The sequence below is a fragment of the Ictalurus furcatus genome, chromosome 13 (genome assembly GCF_023375685.1).
Source record: "Ictalurus furcatus strain D&B chromosome 13, Billie_1.0, whole genome shotgun sequence".
Lineage (NCBI taxonomy): Eukaryota > Metazoa > Chordata > Actinopteri > Siluriformes > Ictaluridae > Ictalurus > Ictalurus furcatus.
The window spans coordinates 5,191,524-5,204,947 of record NC_071267.1 but is presented as its reverse complement, the minus strand read 5'-3'; the positions used below and the strand labels follow the sequence as shown (position 1 = coordinate 5,204,947).

General features: G+C 36.3%; 1 protein-coding gene across 1 annotated transcript; it reads right to left on the bottom strand.

The window, feature by feature from the left end:
- Positions 1–1,281: 1,281 nt before the first annotated feature.
- Positions 1,282–11,935, bottom strand: fam20a (FAM20A golgi associated secretory pathway pseudokinase). The gene is made up of 11 exons (XM_053639747.1): positions 11,067–11,935; positions 9,130–9,323; positions 7,091–7,141; positions 5,879–5,957; positions 5,702–5,794; positions 3,925–4,040; positions 3,537–3,717; positions 2,884–2,993; positions 2,564–2,645; positions 2,422–2,481; positions 1,282–1,605 (listed from the first exon to the last, which is right to left on the bottom strand). Exons 1-11 carry the CDS (start codon positions 11,411–11,413, stop codon positions 1,332–1,334), a joined length of 1,587 nt encoding a protein of 528 aa, XP_053495722.1. The 5' UTR covers positions 11,414–11,935; the 3' UTR covers positions 1,282–1,331.
- Positions 11,936–13,424: the final 1,489 nt, after the last annotated feature.

Genomic DNA, 13,424 nt, shown 5'->3' with positions numbered 1-13,424 from the left:
GGTTTAGAGTACTGAACCTGGGTATGTTTTGAAGTGGAAAGTAAACATGGATAAAACTGGTCCCCACTGGAACTGAAGTGCTTTGATTAATGTGTGAAATAAAGGAAAGCTTGCTAATGTTTAGAAATCTCATGTAAGCATTCCAAGAGCACATAAGGACAGGGAAACCTTGACGAACACATTTTTATGTATCTTACAATGAAGCAGTATATTATTTCTTAACAAGGAAGTAATAAAGCAGTATAGTATTTCTTAACAAGGAAGAATTGAAGCAGTATAGTATTTCTTAACAAGGAAATACAGACCACAATCTTTTTGATTGTTTTGAAATTTTGCAGTCCAAATGGGTAAACTGCTTCATGTGGGACTTCATTAAAACTAGGGATTAAGAACTGATTCAACTCACTCACTTTTCACTAATAGATTTATGAACAGCTTTTTATAATTTAGTTTTACATATTTGAAAAAAGAGGCATTTTTTGTTGTCACTAGGAACATGCTGCTGCCTGTTCCAAAAACTGCTTTCTACCTTCTACCTTTGACATTTATGTTGCAATAAAAATGCATACCACAAGTTGGAACAAAGTTTTGGCAGAGGAAGGGTTGCCTGTAAATAGTTTTTTCTGGCAGGTTTGAGATTTCACTTGAAAGCCGACAAGAAGCGAAGAGACAGCCAAGGATTATATGCTTGCTTGCCGTCTGGACCGAAAGCCACAAATCCAATCTGTTTTAGACATTTTAATGGCATATATTTTTCTCTGGGGAAATCAACCTCTTCACTGCTCTCTGTCCTGTCTTTCTCTCTCCCTAATGAGTATTTGTTTAAAATGTTGCAGAAAAAAGCAGATAATCAGGGGAATGTTTGAAAGTTCCACGCAAACATGTGTTTCCCTGAAAAGTACATCACAAATCCCACAGCCGTTTCTCAGGAACATGATGTCGTCTGTCAATTTTACGATTCTGAAAACAGCTTTCCCCACAGTAAAGTGTCCATTGTGCAACAATTTGGTACAATATGTGCACATCTACAAATAGTGTTTGTTCACTTACCCATTTCCCCACCATAGGCGACTGTGATGAAATTAAATATAAAAGGTTTTGCTCAGACAGACCAGAATCACGAGGAACATCCATGAGTCAGTGATCCAGTGTTTTTTTTTTCCCATAATTCCTTGGCTTGATCCCTCTGTTCTTTATCACACATGTCTTAATCCATCTCCTGTATTTGCCCTGGCCTCTCTGTTTACATCTACCAGATTATTCCATAAAGTCTATGATCCCTTCTTTTTTTAAAAATATATATACATGTTTCCTTTTTTTTTCTCTTGTCATCATCCATCACCTGCTATTTTGTGGTTTCGCTCTGTAGCTGCACTGGAGGCCTCCATGAAGTCTGTGACCACCACCTTGGCTTCCCCAAGCTTCTTCACACATCTACTCACAGACTTGACCACACGTTCCAGTCTCCGATCAAGAGCCTGTAGATGGTGCTCAGTCAAAATGGGTCTAAGTGGATCTCGATCCAAAGACTCTCTCATCAAATCACTGAGACGATACTCTGGTTGCATCAACAGCTGCAGCCGCAGCAACGTTGAGCGCTTGATTCTGAAAGAGAATAGATACCACAAGAATAATCAGAGGAAGGTTAAAGCAGTTAATAACATGAGAGCTATTATGTTCATTCACTGAAATGTTTTCAAGTGTTGCTATCCTTCATTTATTTTCTTTCTGGATGAATAATATTTTTGTTCAGGTCAAAACCTTGGACACAAAAAATGTGCACTTTTTTTTATTATTATTATTTTTTGTTTTATTGTGCAAGTTTGGCTATTGATGATTTATTTAAATAAATAATTTTTTGGTAAAATATGATAAATATGATATCAGTGATAAAAAAGACCATTTGAAAACAAACATAAAACACGAAGGTGATTGTAGTCACTGTCATTTTGTTACTCACACCTCTGCACCTGGCATAAAGAAGCTCCACAAATATCCTTGTGTGACCATTAACATAACTATTATTTGGATTGCACAAACTCGTGGAGTCTATGCCAGCTCAAGTGCACACTGTCATTAAAGCAAAACGGGGACCAACCAAATACTCTGCAATTCATGTAAATATTTTCAAGATTTTACTTTTCTCTCAAGTTGTTAATATATTTGTAATGAAAATAGTTGTATTCAATTAGACACTTTATATTTGTGTTTTTAAAGATAAGGTGTCAAAAGTTGAGGTTTGAAGTTGAGGTGTCAAAAAATATTTTGGCCAAAACCAAAAAATTGTTTCTTTTTTTTTTTTTTGCTGTTTGCCAGAATTGCGCCATAGAGACCTCCAATGGGTTTTCCTTCACTCCCTTTTCTCAGTAATTATTTATGAAGGTGAAGTGTATATGCTGTAACTGTACAGGAAATACATACATGCAGCACTGGGTCAGTGGTGCCAGAATTGACATTTCATCATAGGAGTGTCTTCCAAACCTGTGACACAAGCAAATATAAGTGGTTGGATTGAAAGAAAAAAAAAACCGCACCAATCAATTTACTGTGAATAAAAGCATACCCTCTCGCATTGTCAAGGTGAAGCAGAAAACCTTCATCACCAAACTTGGTAAAAATTTCATAGTGGTGCCGGTCCATGTTTCCTAAAATAATAAAGCAAAAGAGAAAACAACATTATGTCCTTTACATGCTTCACAGACTGTTATTTGCACACTATGTCTTGAAAAAAGTTGGATAACCCAACATACTGTATATTGTTATGAATGTCTTGTAGTAGTAATAGCTAATGATAAGACATTATGTACAGTGCAGTCGAATACTAGCTGTAGTTAGTCATGCATCTAAATCTTGGGTAGCACTGAACAAGTTGTGTTTACATACCTGTAAGGAAGTCAAATATGGCCATGTCAATGATATTCAGTAGTCTATTTCCAGAGCTGTAGGGGTATAGTCTTTTGATGGTGTCACAGTATGATGGATTTACTTCCCATCTAAAATAATAAGACAGATGTCAAATTTGTGGCAACAGTTTGGGGAAGGCATATATATGATTGTGATGGTCAGGTGTCCACAAACAAATTTAGAATCCCCCTCTCCCCAATTTGATCATTTGTCAATTCCCACCCACCAACCAATCGGGTAGGGTGAAGGCTAACATGTGCTTCATCTGAGATCTTTTCTTTTGTATCACTCGGGAGCCAAGTTAGAATTAATAAATAGGTATAATAAATAGAATAAATAGGTCAACCCATCAAACCCAGCTTTCACTTTCAAATATGTGAATTCACTATTTTCATCCACTGATTACTATGTTTGCAGTCCTTGAATAATTTCTTTATATTAATGTCAGGATTAAGCATAGTGACGGGTTTTCCCAAAGTCTTGCAACTTCAGCTTAATTACTTAGGGTTCAACCCATTAAAACCATAAACTATTAGGTAAGCTATCACTCCCAAATATGTCACTCCATGTTTTATATCCCATGTTAGAAGTCCTTGACTTATTGCTTTATTAATCATCAGAATTAAGCATACTCCTCTTTTCCAGTAAAGGTATAAGAGCGGATCCAGGGGCTGGGGATGGAAATGCGGGGTGCTACACTCAATCCAGGTAGGTAGGCTGACATGGATCCTTCCAGAAGGTCTGGATGCCCACACACTGCATATTCAGTCTTACACACGTACAAACACTTGGCAAAGAAGCACGTGTTGTTAGCTGACGAGGAAAGAAAGAAGTAAATTGTAAATTAAACTAAAATAGAATATACATTTTTATATACAAGATACAAGATTCTTGTCAACAATAGGGTTGCTGTCTATATTGTTTCACAGAGATTTTTCACAGATTAGGTATCTTTGGCTAAAAGTATAAGAGAAATAGCAAATGCTTATTTATCATTTCTGTGCGCATGCAAGAACTTGCCTGGCGAGGTGAAGAAGACACTACGGAGCTCCTCGTTGTAGGTGGTGTACAATACCTCACCTGTGACATTAATGAGTCTCCCAACGACAGGTGGAACTCTCCGGAAATCAAGGACTCTGAGCAGGACAGATTACACAACAATATTTCAGTGGATGAAAAAAGACAAATAAAATTTTGGCTGAATTTTTTTTAAAGCAGTGGAATTATAAGATGTGAATTTATCTACTTGCATGCAGTATAATAAAGGTATTAAAAAGAGGGTAGTTAAAAATTTAAGCTAAGTCATTGGAAATAATTTTCAAAAAACAATCTGACAATTACTTATTATCTAATTCTATCACATTTCATATGGCTAAACCACTAACATGCTTGTTCCCTTGAACACCAACTAGTGACTCAATGAACTGACTTGGCATGAATTCTATATGCCACATCATATGCATATTTTCCTTCACCTGAGATATATATTTTTTACTCAGTAATGACTACATTTTATAATAAAAGCACTCTAATATTCAATGTAATGTGTATGTTTCATCTTCATATTTTCCCTTCACTGTGAAACTCTGGTGCAGAAATATTGCTAAGATAAGAAATATAATGTCACTACACAATGCAGAACAACTACTTCATGCTTTTGCCACCTCTAGGACGAATTATTGTAATAATTCGGCTGTTCCTGTAGGTGCATAAACAAGCTTCAGTTAGTCAAGAATGCAGCTGCAAGAGTCCTAACTAGAATCAGAAGATATGACCACATCACTATTTATCTACACTGCATTGGCTCTCAATCAAATTTTGCAACTGATTATAAAGTACTACATTTGACCTATAAAGCACTGAATGGTCTCACACCCGTAGTAACTGTGCAAACTTTTGGTGATGATCCGCCACGCCCACTTTGATCAAAAGTTGCTCGCAATTTTTTCTACAGTACCTCAAATAGTGAAGGCTACAGCAGGGGGCAGAGCTTTCTCTCTTAGCACTACAAATGCTATGATAGCTTTAGGACTGTAGTTGCCATAAACAGTTTTGCACTCAAGTCTCCATCAGTGAACAGCTGATAACTTTGACAAAATAGACTTCATGTTAAAACTGTAATGAATTCCCTGGTTACACAATTGCACTTTTGGCCATGTAGTACACAGTTATAGAAGGGAATTATTTATAATTGCACTATCTGGTGTCACCCAGATGAGGATGGGTTCCCTTCTAGGTCTGGTTCTTCTAAAAGTTTTCTCCTCATATTGTCTGAGGGAGTATTTCCTTGCCACCGTTTCCTCTTTCTTGCTCATTAGGGATAAATATACACATTTAAAATTTATATCCTGAATTTATATATTTCTGTAAAGCTGCCTTATGACAATGTCCATTGTTAAAAGAGCTATACAAATAAAATTGAAATGAATTGAATTGAAAATGTATTTATTTACTTGCAGCTTTAAGAAACAATTCCTCCCTCTTTGGTAATTTTAAGTGTGCGTGGGTGACACAGCAATTATGCAGCTTTAGTATTTAAGACTGCCACACCCTGAGGAGGATCTGAGGCATAGATTACACAGTGAGACATTCATTATAGCTTAGACTCTTTTCAATAAACACTTATTTTAGAGTCTTAGGGACTTTGCCAGCCAAATTAGTATCTTTTTGTTTTTAATTAACTGGAGCTCAGAGGGGATAGATAAGTACTGTTGCATTTATGTATAGAGTCAAATATTATGCTTGATTGTTAATTTGAATGACCTTTCAAAGCAACAACAAAAAACAAGTATCAAACCTGTCCAGGTGGAAAGAGGCAATTTCTGCATTGTGTCTCTGGAAGTCAACAAAATAAAAGAAGTCCTTGGGTGTCTCTTCATGTCGTTCCTGTCTGAAACCAGTCATTTACAGTTTCTTACATTATAAAATCACACATCAAGTATACATTATTTGATCTTTTTACTTTTAGGCTTACCTCATAGGTTTGAACATCGCTTTCCCAAAGTCTTGCAATTTCAGTGCAAGTTTCAAGTGATGGCCACTTGGCTTAACCACTGTGGGGATAAGTAAAGGAGATCATTATTTTTTGTCACACCTTTATTATATATTAAGGTCGCTTATTGTTATCCAGTATAAGGTATTTTTGTTCTATGCAAAGTGTCCTATCTAAACACATTCACGTAGTGAGTCACATACATACTTATTTTTCCTTTCTGCACATAGCTGACTGCATTGGCATAATGCATAACAGAACAAATGTTAGAGGTTTAAATTTCTCTTTATGGCCTGGGAGTGATAGCTTAATTACAGAGGGCTGGGTTTTATTTAAACTGGTGGTTGGTATGCCCTGTTCTTTGCTTTTGTCTGCGGTTGTAGCATTCCTTGGCTCCAAATGAAACTGCACTGTTTTTAACCTCCTTTTAGTATTTTATATCATATCATATCATATCATATCATATCATATCATATCAACAGTTTACAACCATGCTTCACATCAAGAAACTCAGGAACTGATGCAAATCAATAGTTCAAAGTCAAGTACAACATGTTGAATCCCAAGAGAAATAGTATAAAGGCAGTGAATGCCCCAGGCAAAAATATTAATGTATAAAACTGTTAATGTGTTAATGTGTAAAATCAGTGTGTCTCTGTTGTTAGTCATGTTAGCTCATTTTTGTAAATGATTAGACATTTAAATTTTATCCCACTGTAGGTGTGTATGTGATTTTGATTTGGTAGAATGTGTTTGTGAAGCTACACTATCTACAATTCCAGGGCTGAATAAGTCCTTTCTCTAGGGCAAGTGTTTTTCACTTGGCAGTTGTTTGTAACTTTTAGGTTACTGTGCCCCAGCCAGTAGCTGCGATAAAAGGACACAGTGCCATAATCTCATTCTTTCGAAACTCAGCCGCTATTTGCTCTACACCAGCACCTTTAAAGGATTTTTTTTTTCTGTTTCTTTTATTTGCCTCTGGGTTACAAATTCTTATTTTTAGACTAAACAAAGGAAATAGTAATTTCTTGTTGCAAGATGAGCTGTTGATTTTTGTAACATTAGAGTCTCTTAAGGCAAAACTGAGAAGACAAAAGCACTGCTAGTTAGAGCAGGTTAGCTGATTTCTGCTGCCAAATATTATTGAAGTCTCCCTGTCAGGTTATAGCTGAACAGAAAGAGCTAAAAACTTACCTTGCGAGCAGTCACATGCTCCCTTTAAAGCTTTTTCATCTTGAGTGTAATCTAAAATATTTGAAGACATCAATTAGACTTTTAAGTCTTAATAATTTTAGATATCATACAGAGATTAAATGCACTGGAATCTTGTCTGAATTTTTGTAGGTTTTCAGAAACCCATCGTGTTATTTTAAGGACCATTATTTTCAGGTACACTAGATCTATAATTTATATTTGCTCAGAGTACTACATTATTTCATGGTAATTAGTAATTATGTTGACACTACCATTCAAAAGTTCGGAATTGTTGGAAAAGTTTGGAATCAAAGTTAATATGAACTCCATTTTGTTTCAGATACAGCTTGATTGGAATAAGTATTGTAATAAAATGATCGCAATAAGTATTTGCCCAAATCCCGATTTCTTTTGTTTTTGAGTATATCTCATATTAAATTGTTTTAGATCTTCAAACAAAATACAACATACAACAATGGCAACCTGAGTAAACACACAATACAGTTTTTATTTATTTATGTTTTATTTAAGCAAAAAAGTTAGCTATCACCTAGCACCAATGTGAAAAACTAATTGCCCCCTTAAACTTAAAATCTGTTTGAGCCAACTTTAGCAGCAATAACTGCAACCAAACACTTCCGATAACTGGAGATCAGTCTTTCACTTACTTCTAGTACTAGAATTTACTCCTATGCTTTGGATCATTGTCTTGCTGCATAATCTATTTGTGCTTGAGTTTCAACTTACGGACTGACGATTGGAAATTCTCCTTTAGGATTTTCTGGTAGAGAGCAGAATTCATGTTTCCTTCAATTATTGCAAGTTGCCCAGGCCATGAAGCAGCAAAGCATCCCCACACCATCACACTACCTCCACCATACTTGACCATAGGCATGATGTTCTTTTTGTGGAATTCTAGGTTTGTTTTATGCCAGATGTAAAGGAACCCCTGTCTTCCAAACAGTTCCACTTTCAACTCATCAGTCCACAGAATATTCTCCCAAAAGGTTTGAGGATCATCAAGGTGTGTTTTGGCAAAATTCATATGAGCCTTAATGTTCTTCTGTGTTAGCATCACCACGCCATTCTTCCATGGATGCCATTTTTGCCCAGTGTCTTTCTGATAGTGGAGTCATGAACAGTGACCTTTATTGATGCAAGAGAGGCCTGTAGGTCCTTTGAGGCGTAGCTTTGTAACTCTTTCCAGACTGATGTATTTCACCTTCTTCTTCATCATTTCTGGAATTTGTTTCAACTTTGGCATAATGTGTAACTGGGTAAGACCTTTTAACCAACTTCATGTTGGAAAAAGTTCTATTTAACCATTGATTTGATTGAACAGGACTGGCAGTAATCAGGCCTGGTTGTGTCTAGTCCAGCTGAACCCCATTATGAATGCAGTTTCATAGATTTGGGGAATTAGTAACTATGGGGGCGAATACATTTTCACACAGGCCCAGCTGGTATTGGATAACTTTTTTTTTGCATCAATAAATAACATTATCATTTTAAAAACTGTATTTTGTTTTTACTCAGGTTGCCTTTGTTTTATCTTAGATTTTGTTTTAATTTCTGAAACAGTTAATTATGAGATATACACAAAAACAGAAGAAATCAGGATGGGGCAAATACTTTTTTACAGTACTGTACATTTCCCATCATTTGTAAAAAGCCATAAAGCATTATGTGAATAAATATGTCAATATGAAATTTAATCTTCTTCTTTTTTTTGAAGGGCAGTAATCAACTCGAGGTGTGGACATTAAGGACAAATTATTATATAAAGGTAAAAAGAAATAAATACTAAACAAAAGCATTGTTGTGTGTGGTTTATGTTATATATACATTCTACTAGATTGTATAAGATTTGTGAATAGAATAATGTCATGATATATGTATAAATGTATAGTGAATAGTATCATGACATGATTTTTGTCATGATATATGACAAGTGATTCAGAACTTTTGACTGGTAGTGTACTCAAATGTCCATTATGGGTTATCAATCATCAATATTTTAGCAATGGACAAATAACCACCTGCTCCAATGATAGTGGCACTATGCATATCTTGCAGTAGCTTATCAATGTTTTGGTCATCTCTGGAATACAGTGCATAACGGTTGATCCCCAAATGGAATTGCAGCCAGCTAGAATCAGGATCAAAGTTTACAGGTTGCTCTGGCAATGAGATGTTCGATGCTGCTGCGGCCTCAATGTAGAACTTCTGCTGTCTGTGGAGAAGATATTTTAGCTTATATATGCTAACTTTTAAAAATACCATTGTATATAGTTTTTGCAATGTTTGTGTTGGTGTAAATCTTTGTTGGTGTAAACCCAATATTTGAAAGATATCAGGAAGGGCATTATTACTACAGGAATTTATTTTAATCCGCAATTTTCCAAGACAATATTGGAAATTGTTAGGATAATATCGTAGATTATCTGATGCAAGTAAATCTTCCCTGGCAGAATAGTTTTTATTTAGAAGTTTTTATTAAGGATTTATTAAGGATTGTTTTCAGGGACATTCTGGATGCTACGCTCATAAAAAAGTTATTTTTTCACCTTTTTGTTTTACACACATTTGGATGTCCATGACCATAGTAATGTCTTGGTTCTTTGGTGATTTACAACATGGAGGGTATATAATCAAGCTGTTTTCTGGCAGACCTTGCACCATTGCCTCAAATTATTGATCCATCTGGCTACAAATATTTGCTAACTGGCCCAAAAATCTGTCAACGTGACATCTCTAAATATGTTGCCTTTTTTTTCTACACACAAGCTGAGAGTCATAAGTGTGCATGCATCAAAACACCGTAAACAGTCATGATCATCAATTATCAAACCTACTTTAGCACATTTACAAGCTAGGTATACATTCTAGGTATACGTTCACTCTTTTTCCAGATGAGACCTGGATATGGTGAGGTAGTTGAATTTAGCTAAGATGTTGACTTCCTCACCAAACAGTGAGCACAAAAATTTACAAATAATTCTGTGACTGGCCATGAGTTCTCAACAAGTTGCTTTTTGGGTGCTTCAGGGAACTCTTGCAATCAGTAAAGTTGACCTCAATCCACAAATCACAGGCTAGAGTTTGCTCAAAACAATCTAAATTAGTTTTTCATTGGTTGGCAAAGCTAAACAACCAAAACATAAGAAAACTTTTGACAGCTAACCATATGAACTGCCATCAAATATAATTTAAATAATTTTCCCATTGTCAGAGTATGTTGGACTTCCTTCACTTTTGAAATAGAATCTGCAAAATGCTCCTATGGACTTATTTGGCTCATTTCACACATTTAACATATACAAATTTGGAAAAATTTGGATTTTGAAGTAAAATGCTTTGGGTATTAAATATTTCAATACGTAAATATTTCAATGTTTGAACATATATTTTAATTGCATTTTGAAATGCAATTTTTTAATATAGCCACCGTACCCTGAAAGATGGTCCTTTATGTTAAGGTGTAACTGGATGTAATACATATTTTAGCATTTTAAAAAGGCATCATGCCTTCAGTGTTACTCTTTAGAGGATCATGTTCCAGGCACTATGGTGTGTTTATTTAGATTGCAGCCAGAGTTGTTGGTTTAGCAGTCACCTTACTTTACCTTGCAACATTCATCCCCCACCCGGAACTGCCAATTATATTCATTTTCTTTCAGAGGACAGACAAAAGTATAACATCATTATACAAGTCAAATGAAGCATAACTAAATTATATAACTGTCTATTATATATGTATTGTGGTGCTGTGGCAACTGCTGTCTGAAAGAATGAACCCAAGCAACATATGCTTATATTTGCAATATGCATGTCTCTGTTAATGCTCCTTATCTATAATAGTTAATAATCTACAGTCTTCATAATATTGTACAGTCAAAAACAATGCAGCATGTTTGGGGCCAAAAGTTAAATTTTCACTTTGTTAACACTGGGTAAATTCATAATTTGCACTCACCTCTCCCAGCGGGTCACTTTCCTCCTGTAATATTCCATGAGCTCCTCTTCTTCAAGCAATATCTCATCCGGAGTTAGCTCTGGCAGATGAATATTATACAGTGGATGGCTAAAGAGCCTCTTCAGCTTGGATCCTTTTTGAGAGACAAGGTAGGAACTCAATGTCTTTTTGTGAGGGACCTGTTCAGTATAGCCAACACTACCATTAACCCCATTGCAGTTACAGCCACCCCTGGAATAGTCATACCAGGCTCTCAGCCTGGGAAGCAGAACAAAGTAGACATCAACTGTCAGAATGATGATGAAGGTGATGGCCAACAGGAACCGGTCCCTCTTCATTCTTGCCATTAGTGGGGAAGATGAGCTCAGAACAGCCTCACTTGATCGAGATGGTCACAGTTGTTGAGAAGGTCTTGTAGTTCTCCAGCATGCTGAGTTATATGGATTTATAGGACTTCTAATTCTTCCAGTCTTTCAGATACATCTGTTGCTTTGTCCTTTAATGCGGCCCCTCCAGCATACATACACGGAATTGTTCCCCTGTGGTTTTGGGCTCAGGTCGACGGAGATAGAGCCAACACATGTTTGTGTGTGTGTGCGTGTGTGTGTGTGTGTGTCCCTCTGTTTAGTGGCTGACTAAGACCATGCCCTTCTGCTCTCTTCTGACTGGAGCACAGGAGCAGCATGCTACTCTTGCTTCTTGGCAAAGCTCCAGCTGCACCTTCCCATTTCCCATGTAGACGGAGTCTCTGGTCAAAGACACATGCGGTCACAGACTGTGTGTAAATGACAGACACGGAGAAAGAGGAAGCATCCAAACATGCGTAAGAGGCAGCAGAAAAAAGCAGATGTGTGATCCTCATGTTTTACTTGTGAAATGATGAGAATAGTGCTCTGTTTTTCCTCTGATTTAAGCACTGGCTGGAGAGGAAGAGCTTAATGTGGCATTTTAACAGAATTCTGGAGAACTGGGTGGGAAATGCAGAAAGCATTTCCCAGCGTGCATCTGTGTTGCTCCTTCCATGATATTTTTGAACATATTTTGTGTGTGTGTGTGTGTGCATGTGTGTGGGTAGGAGAGAAGGGTGAAGGGTGCTGCAATGAAATTTCTGAGGTCCTGTTTCATTTAAAAGAATAGTTTCTGTCATGTTTCTGAGAGAAAAACACCAAGGCACACAGGGCTCAAGACAGGAAAGACTAACTTAAGTACTATATATTTAACCACTGAAAAACACAGGTTTTCAGTGTTTCTTAAATTGTAGGTTTTAAAGAAAAAAAACAATGTCTTCTTATAAAAATGCATCATGGCCACTGTAGCTGTTTATTTTGTTGATGTTTCCAGATGTTAAGTGGAGAATGTGTGTTTGGGTAACACCCTCTGTTACTACTGTGGCGTGAACTCATTTCTGACAGATTGCCAAGGATTAAAATGAGTCAAAGTAATATAGGAATTTCTGTGGGTGGAGTGGCCTAAGATACATCTAAGAGATGATTTCTAGTCAGCACTGGATGTGTTTATGATTTTGGTCAACAAATAAGATCATAAGATTGCAGAGAAGTATATTTGACAATTCTAAGCTCATGCTCGGATTCATTCATTCTTCTTTTTTAAAGAAAGCAGGTTTGCAAGAATTGTACCATTTAATTCAGTTCATGCTTATTCTTAAGCTTTTAACAATTTGGAAAATGTGGCTGTTATGCTGTGTGGAACATTCTGCTGGCATACTTTGGGTCCACTTGTCTCATTTGTAGACTCACTACAGATTAATGCAAGGTTATTCTGACTGATAACATTTGTCCTATGATAAAACATTACTATCCTGATGGGTGTGGTCTCTTCCAGCATGATAATATCCCCTTCCACAGGGCACAAGGGCTCACTAAATTGTTTGATGAGAATGAAAATAATGCAAATTTATGCAGTGGGCTTCACAGGCACCAGGCAAACATTTTCAGATGCATTGATGCCAGGATGCATTGAAGCTGTTCCAGTGGCGGTCCAAAACCTTAATAAGACACTTTATGTTGTTTTTCCCAATTAATTTATCTTTAATCTGAAGATTACTTATGAGCAAGCCATGAGCAATAGTGGCAGGGAAAATATGAAAAAAGAACTCAAAAAGGAACACATCCTCTACTGAGTTATATTGTATAATGGGACTATAAATCATTACTGTATACAGAGATAGAAGAGTGAAGGCAAACAATACTAACATTGTTGAAGGTTATGAGGTGTTGGTTATGAACATTTTGTGAATAAGAGTGCTAGGATGAGCATGGCATAGTCTTTAACAGCGGTAATGCATTTATTAACTATTTATTATTTTACTTTTATTTATCATAAGTAATGTTAACAAGT

Bases quoted from the DNA above. Each gene is read 5' to 3' on its own strand.
- fam20a (XM_053639747.1), bottom strand. From the start codon at position 11,413: ATGGCAAGAATGAAGAGGGACCGGTTCCTGTTGGCCATCACCTTCATC. The intron at 7,142-9,129 runs GTGGTTATTTGT...CAAATATTTTAG, and splicing joins TGCCACTATCATTGGAGCAG to ATTACACTCAAGATGAAAAA. The intron at 1,606-2,421 runs GTATGTATTTCC...ATTCTCTTTCAG, and splicing joins CCACTGACCCAGTGCTGCAT to AATCAAGCGCTCAACGTTGC.